The 13,220-nt window shown below is 35.3% G+C and overlaps 1 protein-coding gene across 2 annotated transcripts; it reads left to right on the forward strand.

Annotated features, from left to right (window-relative positions):
- The first annotated feature begins 1,434 nt into the window (after positions 1-1,434).
- LOC123677623 (probable G-protein coupled receptor Mth-like 3) lies at positions 1,435-12,692 on the forward strand. 2 transcript variants are annotated; one of them, XM_045614264.1, is made up of 7 exons: positions 1,435-2,364; positions 4,227-4,667; positions 9,915-9,993; positions 11,257-11,447; positions 11,698-11,869; positions 12,266-12,405; positions 12,483-12,692. In XM_045614264.1, exons 1-7 carry the CDS (start codon positions 1,656-1,658, stop codon positions 12,635-12,637), a joined length of 1,887 nt encoding a protein of 628 aa, XP_045470220.1. In that variant the 5' UTR covers positions 1,435-1,655; the 3' UTR covers positions 12,638-12,692. The 2 variants fall into 2 exon arrangements, with proteins under 2 accessions (XP_045470220.1, XP_045470219.1); XM_045614263.1 differs by having other exon boundaries at positions 1,441-2,364; positions 11,254-11,447.
- Positions 12,693-13,220: the final 528 nt, after the last annotated feature.

Here is a 13,220-nt window from a genome sequence, read left to right on the forward strand (position 1 = left end):
GTGTTAACAAAGAAAGATCAGAATAATGAATGGCAAAGATATATCCAACAACCATTCGAGGACGAGACTCGCGAAACGCCAGAGAATCTACTGACTGGTTAAATGAAAAAACAGTTCAAATAGCAATACATCAGCGAAAGGCAGGAAAAGCTCCAGGACCCTATACATCCCAATAGCGTTAATATATATGTATATATATATATTCTTTTGAGAAAGAGCAATACAAAATATTAATTCCAAACAATCAAGCATATGTGTCGATGAATTTCAGTATTAGCAGAGGAAATGTAACGGGGCATCATACATTTCAACGTATGATACAAGAGAACAGATAAAAACCTCAGCAAAAACTCTGTCTCCCCGTATCGGTGTATTGACTGGTTTGTGTAAACGTTTACAGAATAAGCTGACATAATTTAAATTGAAGGACTTCCTCTTCAACCAAAACAAAATTTTCTTCATCCTCTCTTTTCGGTTGACGACTCTATAATTTCCAATTGGATCCTAAAACAAAAAAAAAAGAAGCAGAAAGGAGTACTAAATATTAGTTTTCATTATATCGATTTGAAGTTAACTACCCATTCTAAAAAAGAATCTGAAACTGAATGGATAGCTTGGAAACCATCATGAAATTTATAAATCGGACAATCATTCACCAAGTGGTCAATGGTCTCTTCTACACCACACTCACATAGTGGGCTATCAATAGAATGCCATTTGAAGAGGGTGCTATTACAACGACCATGACCAGTTCTAAGTCGATTTAAAATACACCAAATTCTCCTTGGAAGATTGAAACCTAGAACTTTTTCTGAGGGGTCAACGATAAGACTCTTGTTGAAGACGTTAGAAGAAGTCCATCCCGAACGCCAAATTTCCTTGTCGCTTTCATTGGATTCAAGGAAGGTATTAGTCCATAAAGGTTTGCGTGATTTCAATCTAGCAGTTCTAGAATCTGGGAAATAAAAATAAAATAAAACTACCGTATGATGAGAGAGCATCAGCATTCTTCAACCAGGTGTACCAGACTGGAAAACTTCCTAGTCACTGGCAGGAATCGATCTTCATTAACTTACCCAAAACCAACAAATCTTGTAGGAGTAATGAATTATGATTGATTAGCCTAAGAGTAACTCTTTGAAAATGTCATTAAAGATACTACTCAACAGAACATATACCAAATATGGACACAAATAGAAGGGAATAGAATAGCTACTTCAAGCCTCAAAAGATTGAGACAAATTCAATCAATGGAGATAACCCATACCTGAAAATAGGCACGGTACTAAATGAAGAAGAATACGGGATCTTCCGGTCTTGTAACGTATATTCATATTATGCAATAAATCCGAACCACTAGACAACATTTCGCAGACAATAACACTAGTAGACGACCTTGCAGTAAGATTCTAGTGGATTTAATCGAAAGATATTTTATAATTCTCCGATATTAACCTTCATTATAAGGTTCTGAACCTGTTTTTCACAGATTCCATTCAATATGTTAGGTGTTGCTTAAATATTCTCTCATTCTAAATGAACCAACTCTATGAGTTCTCAGTTGTATAGTGCGTTTCATATTCATACTATCAGTTTTCTCTCGTCAGTTTCCAATGGTACATCACGTGTGAATAATGTGAGCCGGCACTACGACAATGAAATTCCCGTTTTTTCTTATAACTTTAAGCATTGTTTTGGTCCGCGGAAATATCCAACAGAAATGCTGTGGTATCGGAGAACAAATTGTAGAGAAGGAATTTCGATTCATCTGTGAGAAGTTGAAGAACGGAAGACTGCAAGACAATTTCGAAGACAGAGATTTTTTGAAAAGAAACGTGACTGGGACTTGCTTGGAAATATTTTCCGAGGAAAATGTTATATTATTTGGAGTTGACGAAGTTACAGGGACTATTGAAAAACAAGAGGAGTATGGAGAATTTTTCTTCCCGAAATGTTGCCCCTTGAATTACCACTACAACAAGACAACACACGGTTGTGCTAAAGTTGTCAGCGACTTTCCCAACATCTTGAAGATCGATTCTTTCGTTCGAGTGGGCCTTCCAGAATGTGAGATTATTTCAGACAAAATTTTCGAATCGATGCAGGCTGTGCAGGTGAATGGCAAAGAGTTGTTGCTGAAGGAGGAGAAGAAGACCCTTAAGGAAGGTTATTGCATGGATTCCACTTTGGATGGAAAATTAGTTGTGAGAATGTGCGAAGAAGATACGAGTATTTGTAGTCAGATTAGGTGCATTAGTAAGTGCTGTCCAGATGGGCAGAGTTTTATAAATGGTTCTTTTTGTCGTGATACATACACACATGGAGTGGATCTTCATTTTACCAAAGCTATTCTTGAACCTGATGGTGAGTATTTCCGGAATTGGAAATTTGCGATATCATGAAAATTAAAATACCTGATGCAACAGTTGTATTAGGTATTTTTTCAGCTCAATGTGATTCTGAGATATACTCACTAGACAATGAATTTGGGATATCCGATACGTTTCATAAAAATCATTAGTTGGACAGACAATTTTACTGAATTTTTTCCAAATTGATGTTAGGGTATTCTATATGTTTGAGATTAGTAAACATACCTCAACTTATAATCTCACGAACTATAGTGCCAGGTTTGAAGTAGTTAACTTTTCATTTATTGAGTTGAATGCATGGAATTCGGCAAACAAATTCATCACATCACATTTTTAAAACAAGTGTTTATACTTCCTATGTTTTCAATACAAAAAATTGTATATTAATGAGGATACTTTGAGAATAACATTTAGAAACCGCGTAGCTTAGAACTTACTTCTTGTTCACCTTCAGACAGTGAAGGAAATTTGAACGAGACATCGTACATTTCAATATATGATACAAGAGAACAGATAAAAATCTCCGCAAAATCTATGTCTCCCTATATGGGTGAAGTGATTGGTTTATGTATTTGTTTACAAAGTTACATATTTATCTTGTAGAGCTTCTTCTTCATCTAAACTAACAAAGTCCTTTCATCCTTCCTTTTCACAAGAAGTTAACGACGCAGATATTATAATTGAATCTGAATGCAAAAAAAGAAAAAAAAAACAGAAAAGAGCAGTGGCGGATCTACAATTTTCGGGGTCCTACGCTTGAAAAATTTCGGGAACCCCTCTACTTCTACAATTTCATTCAAAACAATTTTTCAGAATTCAGTTTCTATAGATCAAACATAAATTTGATCTGTAAAATTTGAGGTACCTCAATTCAAATATAACAAATGAATCGAAATTTACACGAATGTAAACAACTTACAAGAGTAAATCCGGTACAAAATACAAATTTATATTTCTTTTCACAAAAAAAAAAACAAATAAACATGTGATGCATCCAGAATCTTAGAAACTAAATTGATGGTTTGCCTAATAAAGACGGTTATTAGGTATTTCTCGGAAGTATAAACTTGTTTTAATCATGATTAACTACCAAATAGTAACGATTGAATTGAAACAGTTCAATAATTCACATAATACCAAATTTGTCGCAGTGAAAATGAATTTGAAATAGTATATTCTAAAACAAGTTGCAGAATGGGCTCCTATTCCAACACGAATGCGAAATTCGAAAACGAGCGACGAAGGAGCGAGTTTTGGAACACTCATGCGTTCCAAAACTCGCTCCTTCGTCGCTCGTTTTCGAATTTCGCATTCCTGTTGGATTTGCCTTCTGCAACGAGTATTAGACGATATCTTCTCTATTTCAGTCAAGTTTTGTGGAATATTGTCGAAATTCAATAAAAATTCGGATTATACATCCTAGTGACATTTGTATACTATCTTGGCTGTTGGTGTGACTGTTACGAAAATTGACAGATTATGTAATTTAAATTTGAATCGTACGTTTCCAATTTTGAAATAAGTTTTAATTACGCATTAAATTCGTGAATTATGTCTGACGAAATCGATTTAACACCACCATAATCAAGAGGATTTTCGAATAAAGTTGCAAATCATTTCACCATATCCAAATTATATTATATTGACAATTTGACGTGTGTTGAATTTTGATAGGATTGGAAGTCTGTGTAGACAACCACAGAACGAAAAATACAACTGAAAACAATGCTGTAATGAGTTCATTACAGCACTGTTTTTAGAACTGTAATGAACTCATTACGATACTGAAATAGAGAAACGATATTATATCATTCAAATGAAATCCACATTTTCGATTTTATTGTTTTGTTCCAGATCCATTTATTCTCATCCATAATAATTTCAAACCAATACAGCTGCTGTCAGAGCGCAAATATGAAATCCAATTGGACAGATCTGGAGTTTTTTCAGCAAGCTATCGAAACTCTTCCAGTCAGAGCAAAACATATAACATCACTTACTGTGTGGAACACGCTTTCAAAGAGATTAATGGCAAAGTGAAAATAAATGCATACCGTATATTTGTCAAACCGAAGCAACCTCCTATTCCCACAAAGATTCTCATAACCCGATATATTAAAATTGTGTCTTGTATATTCCTCCTTCTAACGATAGCTGTGTATCTTTTATTACCAAACATGAGGAATTTGTTTGGGAAGATGTTATTGAACTACTGTGTGTCTACGTTTATATTTTTTGCATCTTTAGCACTTATTCAGTTTTACCAATTTCGTGATACATCGTGTGAATTTATGGGTGAGTATCTGTGAATTATATTTTGTTTTTTATTGACTTATACACATCGTCAAATGTCTTGGCCCGCCTAGGTTTCTCAAGAAATAAACAATCTATGTTCTGGAAATGAAATGAACATTTTCCTCTATTTCAACTGGACTATATTTGAACTTGAACTTTGTTACTCTTTGCTTTATGCAGGATGGGGCAAAATAGGAAAAATGAAAAAAATTTTAAATTTATCGATTATCTAGTTCTGATCTCGGTTTTGATTAATTATAGTCATTCCACAACTGAAGCAGAATTCAATGGTCCGTATTCCCATTTTTTTTTCAATCAACTGTCCAATACGCCTAGGTATCCCAGGAATCCAGTCATTAATGAAATTTTCAGGCATATCGTTCAATTCTTCCTGAAGGGCTAAACTCGATTTCAAAAATTGGAGGTAGGTTTTGGCAATTTTCTCTCCCTAAATAATCCCATACGTACTCAATTGGATACATGTCTGGTTAGTTTGCTGGCCAGTCCATTCCCTGGATTTGTTTTTCGTGTGCGCTGTGGTGGAGCGATATCATCCTGATAAAAAATTATCCTCAAATTCGTTGCGCAGATGAACAATGATTGGTTCAATGATGTTTTATATGTAGATGGCACCAGTCATTGTTCGTTCAACGATATTAAGAGGCCGAGGTACTCTTAAAGGTCTTCTTGCATTTAAATTTGAGGAATACAATCGGCTCCTTGTGGTACTGGTTGAGACTACCCGTCTATAGATTCTCAAAAAATGACTTCGAAGGGCTGTTGCATATACTGTTCGATTTCTTCGAGTAAAATTTGCGATTTAATGGTCTTTCCTTGCAGATGTTACTCTGGGTCGACCAGGCACCAGTCTCCGCGCTACGAGTACGCTGCCGGTTCCGGGAAAAAGGACCACTATGCGCCTCACTGAAGTCCGTGGAATATTCGAACAAATCTGGTGGTTCGACAAAGATTCTTGATTTAGGGCTACTATTCTTGCCCGGTCAAACTGAGAAATTAGATGTCCCAGCATTTTCCACGGAATAATCTCAATATTACAACTCTCGTTATTTGCTGAAAACTGATTAACTTGTACACCTATATTCTCCCGAACAAGAAACATTTTTTCTAAAAACAGTAGTTTACACTTAAGTGATACGATAAATAATAATCCATAAAAAAGTTTTGTTACATTTTACATTCAACAAGTTGACAGTTTATAGGGGGGCCAAGAATTTTGATAATGTGTGTATATGTTCACTACTTTTGCAGTGAGTAAATTGTATGAAAAAATGAGAAAAGCAATGAGGTGCCACATATAGAGTTATGTTGTCTATAAGGGCGTATGAATAAACTCCCGGTAAAAGCTCCCTATTTCATGTTAGTGCTTTCCTCAATTTTTTCGATATTCTTCTTCACTTTCTATGGTTAAAGCTTAAAGTTTTGATAATGATATAATAAATTTGTTATTTCAAGTGCTTAAAATAGGTATGTCTCCTGCCCGTGAGACAGCTCCGTTCTAGTTTTGTGAACATCGGAAATCCCTGGACAACACGCCTTGTTTCCCACATCGGTAACGAAACAGCCTCGGCGTTGAAGGGCACTGCCTTGTCAAGTGTCCGACCTTACCACAACCCCAGCATTGGAGTTCTGGGAGCCTCGTGTCCTCGAACCTTCGACCTTCGTATCGCGGGTTAGTGGGCCACTAGGTTTGACTCGAACTAATCCAAACTCCCTATTTGGTGTTTCCTTCTGGATCTTAGGCGTCGCTTTTTATATCTTTTCGGTGGCTTTATTTCTTCCATCCTCTTGGACGGTGGAGACTCGACGGTCAGAGTCTGCGAAAGTTTTCGGCGACGGCTTTCATACACCAGGTGTGAGTCATCGATCAGCCTCTTGCGGTGTGGAGGCACCTTTCGTTTGATCAATAGCTGGGCATACTGTTCAATTCCTTGGAAAACCAAACGGAAATAGATGCTTCCTGATTATATTCACCTGCTCTTTCTTGGAAGGTTGTTTATTAGTTAACTTCAGGAAGAGGTTTTGCATCCTTGTCACGAATATCAATAGTTTCTCGTCTCCCCCTGAGTTAGTTTCCTCATTTCTTCCAGAAGGGTCTCTTCGTAGTCCAGACCTCTCCTGGGAATATACCAATCCCTAGTGTCCCTTCCGTCACAAGTGAAGTTCAATCGACGATAAATGACTTCTCAAGCCCTGTCGTGTTAGACATTCAATGAGAATTCCCCTCACCAATCTCCGGCTGCAGAACCTAAATTCGGTCTCCCTTGAAGGTGCTTAAACCTTCCGCACCCGCGGTTTGTTAGTCATTAGTGGAGGATTCTCGAAGAAAATGAGCCGCATATCTCTCGAGAGACCTCGCCTATCTTGAGGTGCCCAGGATTTTCTGAAATATCTCTCGATGGTGCGTTCTGTGGAACTTTATCTTCTGTCAAGACCTCGGCGTCCTCTGACTCTCATCCGTCTGTCTCCACAAATCGCCGGCCATATTCTATGCCTCCAACGTGATTGGTTTCATCTGGCTGATACGGTAAATGCCTCTACTCCTGCTCAAATGCTTGAACAGGGCTGCCGCCAGATATTTTGGCGCCACGGCAAAATAAAATTTCACTGCCCTGCTTTGCCTAATTTATTTGAATTTTCTTTGGAGAAGCCTCTGTTATTCCTCTCAGGCATCTTTTCAATTTCTTATGAAGTCGTATTATTCAACTTGAAATCCTCTTGCCAAATTTTTAAAGGACGTTTTGTTCATTTCATCAAAAAACTTCCTGAATATTACGACGCTCTATAAGTCTATAGTCGAAATACGACGTAGTGCATAGGTGTATTTAGAACCAATTTGTATTTTCCTAACTATAGTTGAGAGCGTCTATTTATTTAAAAAAAAGATTTTTTACAAAGAGTAGTATTCTCACTAAGGAAACATTTCGTCAAGAAGTATGTCTTGTTTAATTAACTGACTTAGTGCCCCTACAATTTGGCGCCCCGGCAAAATGTCCGATTTGCCAGCCCTGTCGGCGGCCCTGTGCTTGAACATGTTCCACCAAACTTCTCAGAATTCGACTGGTATCAATTAATTCTTCCTCAGTGTCTCTTTCCATGGGGCAGAACTGTGCCAAGACCTTTCGTAGTTCCTTGTGATTTTCCTGTACCAACTCGACAGCCGCGAGCCACTAACTCCCATATCAATTCCTCCACTCTCAATCTGTTCACCTCCATATTTACTTACACAAACGTTCCATGAAAATACTTTGAAGGGCTCGTCAGTCGGTCGAACAAAAATCAGGTCACTGCTCGGGCGCCAAATTATGATGGCAACTTTCTCCGGATCGTAAATTATACACTTTTTCATTTCAATATTTACTCGGGCGCTAATTGCGATGGTTTTTATAAGGTCGCAACTACTTATGCCGCTCACTATTACTGACTCTGGGTAGATTTTCTACAGTTCGAGAAGGGATCACTTCAATCTGAGGTAAGAGTGATTGACCATTGGTGATTTATTTTCACACAATCGTAGTGTGACCTCTCTCCTCAAGCTTTGCCCGGTGGTTCCAAATAAGAATTAATTCAAAATAAGGAACCCGACGGACAAACCCTTCTCGAAAAAGCGAGTCTGAACAATCATTCCGTATATCTAAGACGTATATCGGCGTATATCAGGAGATTGAAAAATTATCGACCCTTCTCTCCAATATAAGGAGTTTTGCACAGTGGTCCCAAAAAATAATTTACTCACAGTAAGGAACCTGACGGACATACTTCACTTGAGAAAGAACGAGGAGAGATAACTCCGCCCTAGGATTCATACCAGCGCATCCTCCAAAATGAGACCTGAGTCAGATGGGACAGAGTGCCTCGCCAAATGATCAGCGGTGATCGGAAATAATCAACCGTTCTCCCCAAGATAACGAGTTTTGCCCGGAGGTTCCCAATAAAAATTGACTCACAATAAGGAACCCGATGGATAGACTCCACTTGAGAAAGACGGATCCCGATAAGAATTTGAGATGACGGGAATAAGCAATAAAACACAGGAAAATCACCGATAATCCAGACAGGTATAAAACGGGTCTTACCAATCCTTAGGATTTCCCACTTCACCACACGAACTCAATTTGCTTTCGCACAAAAGCTAAGTGTCAAATTCAAAACTGAAAAGTACTGCACCACAAACTGCTGGCGTTCAAAAATAAAACTAACTCAAGAATGGAACTCTAAACTTCTTATTCGCCCAAGGAAAATCTCAAAAATAACAGTTTAGCACGAAGACACTGATAATATCTGAAAAATATCTGTCTAGCTCGAAAACTCCTCCAAAATGCTAGATGGGGTAAATTTCGATTTTCGAAGTCGGCTGCGTGTCTATGAAAAACAATTGACAACATGTAAAAAAAAACATATTCGATAATGTCTAACGCGGTGTCGTACGGAAATTTTTATACATAGGCTGAATTATTGAATTGAATCATTATATTTTTATTATATTCAAATCAGGGATTATTTGAATAAATTTTCTTGATCCGGACGAAGAATCTTTTCACCGTTCTTGATTTAAATCATATTCTTACTTCATCATGTACTGTTGAGTTACAAGCATCATACAGCGTTATCTATTGAGGAGTTTCCAATCTATAATATACGTTTTTATTTATCGATGTACCATACCCACTCGGGTGAACCGAATTTCCGATCTACAGAACGTTTTAATCTACGGTAAAAGCTTATTGTTTGAGACGAAGCTCGGCACGAACACACATAATATGACGAAATGATACAACGATCTGTTCGGTGAAGGAGTGCTCAATAAGATTCGCGTTGCTTTCTGAATATTATTCAATTTGAATTTGATTTTTCTATCCATAAATATCTGATAGTCTGCAAATACCTCAATTATATTTTTTTTCATCAGGATATTTCTTACATATCGAATGTCACTATTAGTCTAAAATAATAATAATTATATAATCAACCTAATTGAAAAACAAATATTTGCCAAGAAGGATATTGTATCCCTCTTGGCAAACGCAATATCTTCGTCAGCAAACATTAATTTGTTTATTATTTTCCCCTTTCTGGTAGTATGCGAAAATCAATAATGATATGAGGTGTATTCTGTTATTTCCGGAAAAATGAAACAATTATCCATGTATACTAAATAAAAAGAGATGAGGGCAAAACATTAATTTTAATGAAAACTTTATTATCCATTTAATTTTGTTTCTTTTATAGGTTTTCTTTCCCTTCTATCTAGCTTCTGGAGTTTCACATGGTTACATCTTATGTGCATAGATATTTGGTTCTCTTTTGGGTAAGGTATAATAATTTTCATCTATAAAACAAATAGCAAAAATTCTACAGGACGGTTTGTTATTTTCTTTTATGTCATTCAATATTCTAACTCTCATGGAAATATCATGAAACACTGAGATTATTCATTTCGGAGTATGAATCGAATTAAAATTTATAATTCGAATCCTATAAAATCAAGAAAACCACTGATTTGGTATGATAAGCTTTTGAGTTATCGTCATTTATGCGCATATTGCGCCTTTCAAATGTGAAATAAGAAAATCTCATTGCTGTCGGTTAGATTTAGATGGAGGTTCTGATAAAACTTTCCTCTTGAAATTTGGCATGAACATTCAAGTGGTGAGTGTCCATGTAAAAACTGAATATCAACCTAGTCAGATCTATTCTTACAGAAATAATGGAATATTTCGAAGTTTTGTTTGAATTTTCGTAGTGACTCGATGAACATGAAATTTCGTACACAGATTGCAATTGTTATTGTACATCCACACACAAAATTGCAACTCGGGTTGATCGGTTTTCAATGAAACTCTGAGTTTTTTTTCGATATTCTTCTCGAATTGACAATGGTTCTAATGATGCAATCGAAACTATTTTTTGCACGGAGCTTATAATTGTTGGCATCATCATTCAAAATCTCACTGGATTATTCTTTTCCAATTTTCTTCGATTCTGGTCATACGATCAGTAATGAAGCATGAAGCTTAAAATTGTTATTTCACATCTCAATGCAGAATTTGATCCCGATCGAATTCGCAGTTTCAAAATTATCAGGAAAACGAATTTTCGAACGAACATATTTACGGAACTCCTTGTCGGATTTTGACCATTAACGAACTAAATTCAAGATCTACATATACACTCTGAAAATTTCAAGTTTCTATGTTGTTCTGTTCGAGTCGTTCGAGAGTTATCGTGTTCACGACAGGGCACCACAAAAATACTAACAACTGTCTGTAATTGTGATATAATGATGAAACGATCTGTTCGAAGAACGATTGAGACAAGTAATTTGCTATGGAGAATATTCAGCTCATAAAATACACATATAATATACGATTCAATTCCATCATCATACATCATTAAGTGTTTGAGAAATTAATTATTGATTGTTAGCCTTTTCAAAGTAAACATACTAGGAGCTACGATGATCAACAAACAATCAATATGTTATATGCAGATTATAAACGACTAGAAAACTTAAAACATTTTTGACAAAATGTTGTTATTATTGAACACCCCATTCCACTCATTCCAGAAGACCAAGGATGCTTTATGCATCACTTCAAAAGGACGAAAGGAAAAGATTAGTGCAATATATTTGGATTGGCTGGGGATTTCCCATATTATGGGTTACAATAATTGCATTATTGAGTAATACGAACATAATGCCTGAACCATTGCATCCTTTTATTGGAAAAGGGAAATGCTTTTTGGAAAATTCTGAAGGAAGTAAGACAAACTCATTTCTACATGAAGTATTTATATAGTTTTATTAACAACCCTCATAATAAATTATCACTGAAAAGTGATATAAAAGTAATACAAAGGGAACAGGAAAATAACTTTGTACTTTGTAAGCCTGAATTTTCGAAAACTGTAAAAACTGCTTCTATCGAAATATAAAGTTTTTCTGTCTCAGTCAATCGTTCCTAGACAACCCAAATACCAGTATGAAATTGAGAGAAATTATATTTTACAGGACCAGGAAACTATTCTTACATTTTTTATCTCACTCTACCTCTGCTTGTGCAACAAACCTTCAACATCGTATTATTCGTCAAAGCTATACTTTATTGTCTGAGAATTAAAGCAGAAATTGGAAGAATGAATGACTATGAAAAAAAGACAAAAATGAAGAGTTGCAAAGAAAGGTGAATAAATTATTTTTAAATTGATAATTTTCATCAAATAATCGACAATATAGTCCAAACAATCCCAATCATCTTCCTTTCTTTCATAATATTGGGGAAATATGAATCCAAAAATAGATCTATTATTCACACTCCTGAAAACAGTGATAACAACATCGTCATTTTAGGAGAAATAGAAAATTTGATATAAGCCTTCTATCCCATTATTCCAAATAATTCCAAAAGTAATTTCCAAAAATTTAGTTTTATTCAATTTAAAAATAAATTTCTATAAAGTATGGGCCGAATCCATCAAATATTCTATTTTACTACCCAGTGAGAACAAATGAATTTAAAGCCACTTATCATAATCTGTTCTCTATAGCAATAAAATCTTCACGTTCTTTTCTTCAACAGGTTGAGCTTAATAATGAAATTGGCTATCATTATGGGTGTCTTTTTCATTTTTGAAACTATATCATCTTTTTATGATTTTCGAAAAAACGTTTACACAGAATACATAGAAGTTGTATGGGATAGCATCAACTGTTTTCAAGGTACGTGATCATAAATGATGCGAATTCTTTTCTGTGATGGAATACATTTCAGAATTTTACATTTATATAATTTGCAGGTGTATATATCTTCATCATTTTCATTTGCAAGAAGAAAGTTTTCTACAACATCTGTGAAAAATTTAAAATTCTTAAATCTGGAATATCTACAGTAGCTTTAAATACTACGCCACACATCAGTATGCACAACATAAATGAATCGGAGAATACATAATGGTGATCTCAGTTAATTGTAATGATTATATTGTATATTATATTTTTAAAATGAAGTCTGTTCAATTATTGTTAGGTTTTTGTGATTCGTCTGAATGGAAATCTGGATGTATGAAAGCCCTATGTTTTTTATTTACCAATATTGCATCGATAATTGATTATACAAAGATATAGTTTCATAGATAATAATCATAATAACCGTCTTTATTAGGTGAAAGTATTCATACATACGTCAAGAAAAAATTGAAAGTGGGTGTTATTATTTGTATAGGTGAGCGATTTAGCATGCAAGTTCATCTTTCTTGAAACTGAGAAACAAGATATCATTGAAGTTAAATTTCTCAAACAAATAAAACCACAAAAGTGTCTCCAAAGCAGTTTTTCCTTCATATATTTCGATTTTTCATATCAAGTCCTATTTTTAGAAATATGAACACCATTTTCTTCATGAATTTCAATCATTCAAATAATTATATGAAATTAAACTGCTTATTTCCGACAAAGCTAGAAAATTTTCAAATGAGTAATTCTTGGGTAGGTGAAAAAACTCACAGTCAAACTCCACCAAATACAAACTTTATTGA

Source organism: Harmonia axyridis, chromosome 4, assembly GCF_914767665.1.
Source record: "Harmonia axyridis chromosome 4, icHarAxyr1.1, whole genome shotgun sequence".
In the NCBI taxonomy this organism is placed as follows: Eukaryota; Metazoa; Arthropoda; class Insecta; order Coleoptera; family Coccinellidae; genus Harmonia; species Harmonia axyridis.